Source organism: Schistocerca serialis, chromosome 9 (assembly GCF_023864345.2).
Source record: "Schistocerca serialis cubense isolate TAMUIC-IGC-003099 chromosome 9, iqSchSeri2.2, whole genome shotgun sequence".
In the NCBI taxonomy this organism is placed as follows: domain Eukaryota; kingdom Metazoa; phylum Arthropoda; class Insecta; order Orthoptera; family Acrididae; genus Schistocerca; species Schistocerca serialis.
This window is the reverse complement of record NC_064646.1, coordinates 139,326,360-139,336,974: the sequence shown is the minus strand read 5'-3', so window position 1 is coordinate 139,336,974 and position 10,615 is coordinate 139,326,360. Positions and strand designations below refer to the sequence as shown.

Below are 10,615 nucleotides of genomic sequence, written 5' to 3'. Positions count from 1 at the left end.
CAGTAATATTTTAATTTCAGTTGACCTTGGTGAATCCAGCATGAGCTAAGTAAATTTTGCGGCTTACGTTGGGGGCAGAGTGGTATGTAGTGTGGTCATTGCAGGGTTAACGGAAGCGAGAGGAGGAAACATTCCATTGTTCGTCTCCCAATGCTGACAACTCAAGGAGTGTGCACATCTAGCACCAATCAGCTGCCATGGTATAAATGTCAAACAGAAGTAACGGACTCGTGAATGTGCATCTTCAAATGTGGTACATGTTTGCAGCAAGTAGTATTTAATCAAATTAAGACTGTTGCAACACAGTGGAATGAGTAAGAGAAAAATGTCATTTAAAAGAGTTTGTAATCATTTATCATCACATCTCCTACTGCAATTATTGTCTCAGAAACATATTAATTTTTGTAGGCTACAAACTAATAGTGATCGGTAGGGGTATATTGAGCAAAGTGGCCAGGATGGGAGGAGTGGCCATTGCATAATTTTTGCGCTGAACAGCTCTGCTGGCTGGCGGAGAAGTGAGCAGACTAGTTCTAACACAAATCACCATTGTTGTGCATGAGACTGATAGCAGGAGCTTGCTTTTATTTTCTTTTTTTTTTATTTGAATCATCTGATATAACTCATTTATAGTAGTGCTTTTTTACAACATTGATGTTTGGCCTATAAATGTAGTTCCTTGTTATTTATTTTAGTTCTTCTGTGGATCAATAGTGCAACAGGGCACCCAATTGGGAAAAATGGCCACATTACTCGTTGGGTAAGGTGGCCAAGGTGTTCACCTAATGAGAGTTAGTTACTTCCAAGAAAAATCCAGAATACAACAAATAAAACTGACTTCTAATCTGTTTTAACCAGAAAGCTATCATCCACCTCTCTTGCCCTTTATGACAATTTTGAATTAAGTTATATTATTAAAAAATCGTCTCTGTTGTGTTATATTTGGCCTAGTATGGAAGTCCAATAGTAAATGGTCTGCTGCAGTCGCTTGGTATGCCTTCAGACAGTAGTGTGTGAAGACCCCTAGAAAATCTGAAATGCAAACCTGCAATCCTGTTACAAAGGCACAGGCCACAATACCTGACGAGGTATGGAAAACTGGTCACTAGGTAAATCTTCGGAAAAATGCACGTAATTTTTCTTTTTCACTTAAAAATATTTGGTGTGATACCTTACAATATGTAGATTCAAAATGTGTAAGTGGTAACCATGGTTTGGGAAAAACTGAATTTCTATTTGAATGGCTACTATAACCCCCATCACCTATGCGGCCCGAGGTTTTGTCCTACAATGTCCATACTGGCAGTTAAGCAAAACAGCTTGGTACTTCCATATCCCTTTTCTTTGCACTTCAGCCTACTCTTCATCACTACTAAATTGTGATCTGTCTTTATCTGTTCCTGGGTATGCCTTACAATCCAATATCAGATTTCGGAGGCTCTGTCTGACCATGATGTAACATAATTGAAATCTTCCTGTGTCTCCTGGCCTTTTCCAAGTATACATTCTCTTGCGATTCTCGAAGACAATATTCAGTATTATTATTGCAGAACTCAATAGTCTTTCTCCTCTCCCATTCCTAGCACCAAGCCCATATTCTCCTGTAACCCTGTCTTCTACTCCCTCCCCTACAACTGCATTCCAGCCCCTCATGACTATTAGATTTTTATTCCCCTTTACATACTGAATTACCCTTTCAATGTCCTCATACATTTTCTCTCTCTCTCTTTCTTCATCTTCGGCTTCGGCTTGCTACATCGGCATTTATACTTTAACTACCGTTGTTGTTGTTGTTGTTGTTGTTGATGTTGTTGGTTTGCTGCAGATTTTGACGAGAAAAACCTTGTCACTTAACTGTTCACAGTAACTCACTCTCTGCCCTACCTTCCTATTTGTAGTAAATCTTACTTCCATTGTACCATTTTCTGCTGCTGTTGATATTTCTCTATACTCATCTGACCAGAAATCCTTACTTTCTTCCCATTTCGCTTCACTGAGCCCCAGCTATAGCCAAGTTTGACCCTTAGCATTTCCCTTTTCAGATTTTCTAGCTCCCCTACCACATTCAGACTTTTGATATTCTATGCCCCGACTCACAGAACATTATCCTTTCATTGTTTATTCAATCATTTTCTCATGGTCACTTCCCTCTTGTCAGGCCCCTCCCAGAGTTCCAAATGGGGGGAACAAACCTGGTATCTTTTGCCAATGGAGGGATCATCACAACACTTCTTCAATTACAGGCCACATTTCCTGTGTATACATGTTGTGTGTGTTTAATGCACTGGTTTCCACTGCCTTCTTCATCCTTATGCCATTGATCATTGCCGATTCTTCTGCCTTTAGGGGCAGTTTTCCACCCCAAGGACAAGAGAGGGCCTTGAATCTTTGTCCACTCTTCCGCCTTCTTTGACAAAGCCGTTGACTGAAGAACAGTGACTTCTTATGCTGGAAGTCTTCAGCCACCACTGCTGATGATTTTTATTCAAAATTTAAGTGGTGATGGGTTTCAAACCTGGGATCGAGGACGTTTTGATCACTAATCAAAGACACTACCCTTAGACCAAGGGTGCACTACGAGATAGTAACAGCTGATTATAATACAGTATACAGAGTTAGTTTCCATCAGCTGATTCCACAGATCGAAATGTAACCAGGGCCAGTTTAGGTACCAAGCAATACAAATCACCACTTGAGGCTCCAAGCTGAGAGAGGCACACAAGTGTGTAATTTGTATACTGCACTTATCACAATTTGTAGCGAAAACTGACATGGGTGGAATGCAGGTGAAGGTTCATCATGTGAGGTGGGTCAGACATTATGGATGGATGGATGGATGGATGGGATGGATGGATGGATGCATCCTCTCTTTTGTCTTTAATTTTTCTTTCCTTGTTATAATCATTATGAAACACACACACACACACACACACACACACACACACACAGAGTGTGTGTGTGTGTGTGTGTGTGTGTGTGTGTGTGTGTGTGTGTGTGTGTGTTACTCACTCATTCCTTTCCATATTTTCCATCAGATTATTTTCTTTTTCTCTACTATCAATTATTACATTCCTCGTACTTACAGAAGCAGCACAATCTAATTTAATGTTACATCACACACACTCCTGTATTTCTGATATCTTTGGGTGTAATCCTGTGACCCCACAAATAACTTCTCGTGAATATGAATCTCATTTGCCATGCGCTAACTACAAGTTGAGTTCTAATGTGTGAGCCTTAGCATCTAGGGGGATTTATCTGGTTTTGATCTGCCTTTTCTACATTTAACTGCCTTACTTGGACGTGTGGTTTTGTAGCAGCAGCAGAATTAGAGAAGAATGAACATAACCACCCACATGGTAATCTATACAGCCGCAGTGCAAGTTGTTAAGAGTATTTCCATGATAAGGAATATTGAAGTCACATTTAACAGTTTATGTATCATGACTGTTACAGTATATGTTTATTTGTGCATAATACATATGACTAACAAGTATATTTACAATTTAATACATGTATTACAAACAGACTACTATAAAATATCTTTCTGTAGTTTAGGAACTCGCAACAAATCTTTGAAAATCGAACAGCTAAAACATATTTAAACCTTTTCATTTTCCATATGTGATCCATCTCGGGCATTCTTGAGGGCAAGGGAGCAGTTATCAGCTCCTTTAGATTGGATTATGAAAGATCCAAGGCAGCATTACAAACAGGAAAAAAAAATCTGTTTAGCTCTGGAATAAAAGAAATACTACAGGCAGTTTTAGAAGAGCAAGCTGCTTCCACCTACCATATACAACCTGTAGCATATTAAAGCACTGCTTGTACATATTATTGCTTAAGCTCCATTCACTGAAAAGCCACAAAATGTGCAGAAACTACCTACAAGCAGAAGTAAATAAAGTGTACAGTATTGAACAGCATTTTCAACACACGTTAATGCCTATTATGAAACTCAAAGAAACTGCAAAACAACGCAGAGTGGAGAATCATTTCTCAGTTAGTACACTACTGCAATGGTTTCCTTCTTATCAAAGTGAACAATGTATGTCCACAGATAAATGGAAGCATGTTACATAAACTCCTTCTAGCCCTCAAGATAAACAAATGAAGTTCTGATACTTTACAAGATAGTCCTTCAAAATAATTTTTCGTATATAAAAATTACATGAATGAGACAGATGATCAACCGAACACTGATCAGTCATTCATTGTACATCACTTACAAATCACTACAAAATGTACAAAATGCTCTGAGAGAATGGCTGATAAGTTGCCACCAATCTGATGCACACACAAATATGGAACAGTTTTAGAATGATATAATATTCCACTTCAGTAATAAAAATGATGTTACTCACAGAAGCAGATTTAATATCATTTTCACCTATGTTATTGCCTTTCTGAAAATTTACAGAATTCCCAGTTCTTTGAATAGTTCTTATCAGTTCATTTCCTTAAATCAATACATCCAACAATACATTATTTACATACATATCTATGGAAACAGTTTAAAAACCACTTGCTGTTAAAATGACATCAATAATATACGTCATTTATAAAATGCAGTAATTTTATGACTAGATAATATAAATATAGCTGCTTTTGAATGTATGAAGATTCTACTGTCATATTATGCTACTATTACTAAAACCTCACTGGTTTTCACACACACACACACACACAGTCAGTTCTTAAAAATATATTGTATCTATTTCAATCAGCAGCTGCACTCATCCAATGTACACAATAAATAAACTAAGTAAAACAGTGATGCTGAGTGTTCTCTAATAAGACTCACCAAATAGAACAGATCTACTAAGAATGTCTTAACTGCTGCTTTTTAAGCTACTTGTTCACTATCATCAGAGAGTAGTTTCATTAATTATGGAGCACTACAGGAGAAATAATCTCACTTTTGTACATCCAAGTTCAAGCCCAGAGCTCCCTTATTTCTGGGGAGGGGGAAGGCATTTGACATATAAAGATACTGTTCTGAGCTGCATTAATCAGTTGGAATGTGAATAATTACTTGTTTGTTACCTTTGGACAATACATTAGCATCAATTAATAGTCACTAGTCACTCTGTTCTCTCAATATTTCACAAGAAGCAAATTTCTGAAACACCTCATTCAAACCAGATAATGTCACATCTCTCAATTTGTCCAAAACATTCATTAATACAACAGACAAAAACAGAACATATGCTTCTTAAGCCTTCATATATAAAATCATGAATTAAAACATCTCCTTTTGTAGAACACTGAACAACAATAAAAAGATGCATTTCAGTTAATTTCACGTCTCAAAATGCTTATAAATGGCAGTAACATATGCCATTATTTGCTGCCAGTCTGGTCGTTCCAGCTGAATCATTTCGGACAGATTCTGAAAAAAAGAAGTACATGCATTATTTCATAATTATAATATGTGGAAGTATATGGCAGCAAATAAATAAATATTCCACAACTAACCAATGTTGTAGGAATGCCAACAGATTCAGCTGCTGCGAATGCTATACAAAAATTTCTCCTTTTTTCACTTGGATTCAATGTGTCGTAAGGCACCTTATCCGGTAAGTATGAATGAAGGATAGCACAAAATGCTAGCCCATCATTCCATGAACTGCTAAAATTCGTGATGTCAATGTTTTTATAGCCAACTGTCTTATTCTGGCACCACTTCAGGAGAGCGTTGCGCTTCGAGCCACCATTTTTTGTTAATGCTGAAAGAGGATCTTTTCTTTCACCTGTAAAATAAATTGCTAATGTAAAACTTACAAAAAGCTACTAAAGTTAATGGTTGCTGCCATGTGACATTTAAAATGTATACATGGTATAGAAAGACTCAAGTCTCAAGAACAACATTTCTACTGCACACTGCACAGTACTAATTACTAGGCAGGTCAATTGTTTCATTGATTGCCTTTGCTTTACAAGAGTGATTATCTCAACAAGGTTAAGTGGCCCCCTCTACCCACACACAACTGTATCGATCAATTTATCTGTAAAAGATTCATGACATCAGGGAAATTAGTGTGAAGATCTGGACACAAGTTTAATGTGGCTCAGGTATGCACCCAAGACTGTACTCCACTATAGAACAAAAAAATAATAACTCATTTCCAAGAAATTTTCTTACTTCACATTCTAAAACAATTCATTTTACAAAATTTTATTCTCTTACCGTATCACCTTTCTCCTGTATTCACACTTAACCTGTTATCAGGTAAGTTTTATTCTCATCCCCCTTTTTCTACCAATTTCGATTTCCAGAGTTCATTTAGGAAGTAATGCATGACATTGACAGTGTCTCAGAAATTAAATAATTACTAACTCTCCTTACTGTATGCAGCGGACTGTTTAACTACACTGTATGAAATTAATTTGTAAAAGAAAGTCGCTAACCAAAAGTTTGTTAAACTTAAATATTTTGTACAATGTAAAGAAGATGAAGGACAAGACATGTACATGGAAATACAAAAATTTGGCATCGAAATATGGTAAGGTATGAAATAAGGTAGAATGATAAAATAATATACCACAAACCAACAACAATTGTGCAACTTGGGTGGCAGGCTTGTACACTGCCATTTAGTAACAGTGTAACATTCAAAGTAATAAAAACTACAATAACAAGCATTCAACCTGTTAATACACATTGGTCTTGTGATATTCATCAGCTAAATAAAAGGAGTATCTAAGGAAATTGTTCTTAATTTTATTCCTAAATGTACTAGCATTTACACAAAGTGATAGTGCTCATTCATCGTAGAGCGCAGTGCCCATACGTCTTATCCCCACTAGGTTCCTTGTCAATTTTTGGCTCGTAAAATTAATGTTTTCACTGGAATGTGTATCATAAATGTGAACAGACTTTTTATTCTTAAACATTTGGTAGTCCTGGTTAACAATTGGCACAGTTTCTATTATATATAAGTGCAGCAAACAGGTATTATTTTTGATTCCCTGGATATTGGCTTGGCGGCTGATTGAGGAGACGCCTGTTTCATTAGCATTATGAGCCTCTTCTGCATCACAAAAATGTTCCATAACAGTCACTGCTTCACTCTAAGCAGTAATGGTCCTAAAGCAACCTCTATCTGACACCACGAACTGTGTTTAATAACCACCATGCAAGAGAAGAAGCAGCATATCAGCTCATATCAGCACACAGTTTTAATCTGCCAGGAAGTTTCATATCAGCGCACACTCCGCTGCAGAGTGAAACTCTCATTCTAGCTCATTAATAGATGATAAATGAGTAGTGAAAGATCTAGACAACTGGAAATATGGCTACGTAAGGTAGAAGTTTTTGCCCATTCATGGCTGTTATTCTCCTATTTATCACAACAGCTTATTTTTTATCACTAAAAAGTAATTTTACTAAAACAAAATAAGGCTTTTTAACTACTTTCTGCTAGTTGTTACAAAGTAACAAATCTTTAAAAATGAGGTACCCTTTATCCTGTTCACATTGAGCACTAGCATTTAACACACAAAATGTTAAACCAACGTACTTAAGTCACTGCAACTGTTTTTCCTCACAAAATCCATTGTTTTGTTGGCCAGGATTGACACTGGATTAGCTTGTACCACATCTCCCAATGGTTTGTTATTCTTTAAGCTGTCATTGTAGAGATTTGCTTTGCTGTTTGTGTTGTCTAAACATAAAAAAGAAAAGTAAAAAAATAAATAAATGAATTGCGAAACAGTATAATATTTTGCTGAGTACAAATATAACAAACTGTAACAAAATCCCCTTCTGTATAATACACGTTCTACAACAGATCATAAAATATAACACAACAATTTGTGTTGTAATAAAAGAAACTTGTTGAGAGACACTGTAAACAACCTGCTATTCCACTGTATTCTGAAACAATCTTGAGTTTTACAAAAGCACTTTGTAATTTGTTTCTTACAGAAATTTTCATATCTCAAGTACACTGTTATTAAATAAAACTGCTGGTGAAATTTAATATTTTATAACAAGTCAGGGCCCAGACCACATAAAAACAAACAAAACCTAATTTTAAAGAAAATTAAATCAATCTGCTGTGTTCATGGAAGAAGTTGTTTTGTTGAAATGAGTCCCAATGGAAAATTCCACAAGCACATGGGTACCAATGGCAATTCTAAAATGAATATCATTAATAGTATGCGTGAATGTGTGGTGTTGCCACAAGACCCAAAAAAATGAATAAAAGGCAGTGTACGCAGAATGGCAAAGAATCAGGCAAAATTAGCATGCCTGAAACCAATTACATTAAGTAAACCACTTGTTTAACTTATATTGACACACAGTATAGCTGTAGGAATATGGGTCTAATTACACATACAATTTGAACACAGCAGCACACAAGATTTAAATTCATTAACTGAAACCTTTTTACCTATCAAGTGCAACACAACAGAAGCATATATATGTTACTTTTAGATCTAAACGATGAATTAATGAATACAAAAACAAAATGTTTTAAATGGTCTAATTTTATGTACACTGGTAAAGAAGTATATCAGCACCCACCATACAGAGAAGATGCCGAGTCGCAGAAAGGCACAACAAAAATACCGTCACACAATTAGCTTTCGGCCAACACGGCCTTTGTCAAAAGTAGACATCATACACACACGCACACACTCATGCAAATGCAACTCGCACACACATGACCACAGTCTCTGGCAGCTGGAGCCAGACTGTGAACTGCAGGGCATTGCAGGAGAGGCAACCAGCTGGGGGTAAGGAGGAGGCTGGGGTGGGGAGGGGGAATGGTAGCAGGGTAGGAGTGGCGGGATGGTAAAGTGCTGCTGGGATCGTACATGAGTGAGGTGGAGAGTGGGACAGCTAGGTGCAGTCAGGAGGTTAGATGGAGGGTGGTGAAGAGGGCGGAGGATTAGCGGAGAAGGAGAGAAGTAAAAAGGAAAGTACAGAGACGTTCCCTTATTCCCAGCCAGAACCCAGTCCCTCATAGTGTTCCTGCGTTGTGTTTGGCTCATGGAATCCACCCAAATGGCCTTACCATCAAATTAACCATCTCTGGCTGCCACACTCCCTTCCACTACGACCTCCATCTGTTTGGATTCCACCAACCCTTAGCCCCCCCCCCCCCCCCCCCCAATCAACATAATCCTGCAAAACTGTATCAATCAAGTCCAAATCTCCTTGCAATATCTTCTCTCCATCTGCCAAATTCTCCTGCTATGCAATCCCAAATTCCTGGATCCCATAATACACACAAACTCTTGCCCTCCAGGAACTAGAGCAACATGAACTACGCTACCTCAAAAAACTCTCCAACCTGCTCACTTCCTACTCCCACATTGGACTACCACTTCCACAGCCTGTACAACCACCTCCAAACCTCCCACACATCCCCTCCTAGCCAACAAACCCTGTCTCACAACCCACTACATTTACCCACCCTCCCTCCCACCACCACATAAAATCCACGACCTAAACAGACCCCAAAAACAAGCATGAACCTTTCCTCCAAAAGCTTTAGCCCCACAGAAGTATTAGCCCTTTCCGAAGGCCTCACCTTTTGACCCACCCTCAAATTAAATCACATAGGACTTGCTGAAGACCTTCTCTCCTCCTCCCGGTCCCTACAGTGGAAACAAGTTTTCTCCATCAACCCTACCAATCAAGCTCAACCAAAACCAATGATGAACCCTACCCGACTCTGTTCACTCCTCCACCCAACAGCGATCCTCCCCCCACCCCCCCACAGCCACAAATCAACTCCCGTTAACTTACCAGAATTCTTAACCTCGAACTTTGCCTCACTATCATTCCCCAAATCCCTGAACATGCAGACTAACCGTACATCCACAGAAAGATACACAACCCACCACCTAAAAACTGATACCAACCCTATAATCCTACCTGCTGACAAAGGCTCCACTACTGTTGTTTTGAACCACACGTATCATCTGGCAGAAGAACTCCGCCAGCTGTCAGGTTCATCCACCCACAAACCATGCCACAATGACCGAATTCCAGAAATCCAGCAGTATCTCCAGACTCTCCTCAAATCCTTAGGCCCACCCCAGAACCTCTCTCCGAAGTTCACCTCTCTAGTCACCCATACCACTCACCACTCTCCTACCTTCCACATGCTTCCTGAAACCCAAACCCAACCACACAAGTGCCCCATTGTGGCCTGTTACTGTGCCCCCACTGAGAGAATCTTTGCTCTCATAGATCAACATCTTCAGCCCATTACTCACAACCTATATATAAGATACCAACCATTTCCTCCACCTCTCCACAGTTCCTGTCCCTTTACCACATGGTGCCCTGCTCATCACTATTCATGCCATCTCCCTTCACACTAACAGCCCTAAAGCCCATGACCATACTGCTATTGAACACCCAACTGATTCCGAACCAAACCCCTCCTTCCTAATCCTATCCTCACCGACAATTACTTCTCCTTTGAAGGCACTACCCACAAAAAAATCCAGGGTACAGCTAGGGGCACCCACATGACACCAACCTAAGCCAATCGATTTGTGTGCCAACTAGAGGAATCCTTCCTAAACACCCCAAATTGGAAACTCCCACCGGGTTCAGATTCACTGATGAAACCTATGTGATCTGGATCAA

The 10,615-nt window shown here is 38.8% G+C and overlaps 1 protein-coding gene across 3 annotated transcripts in view; it reads right to left on the bottom strand.

The window, feature by feature from the left end:
• Window positions 1-3,420: 3,420 nt before the first annotated feature.
• The window catches only part of LOC126419844 (cytospin-A), a 538,973-nt gene continuing 531,778 nt past the window's right edge, over window positions 3,421-10,615 (bottom strand). For all 3 annotated transcript variants that reach the window (XM_050087094.1, XM_050087096.1, XM_050087095.1), the window contains exons 15-17: window positions 7,524-7,667; window positions 5,479-5,753; window positions 3,421-5,392 (exon numbers count right to left, since the gene is read on the bottom strand). In XM_050087094.1, the coding sequence (XP_049943051.1) occupies window positions 5,303-5,392; window positions 5,479-5,753; window positions 7,524-7,667 (509 nt within the window). In that variant the 3' untranslated portion in view covers window positions 3,421-5,302. The remainder of the gene's footprint in view (window positions 5,393-5,478; window positions 5,754-7,523; window positions 7,668-10,615) is intronic.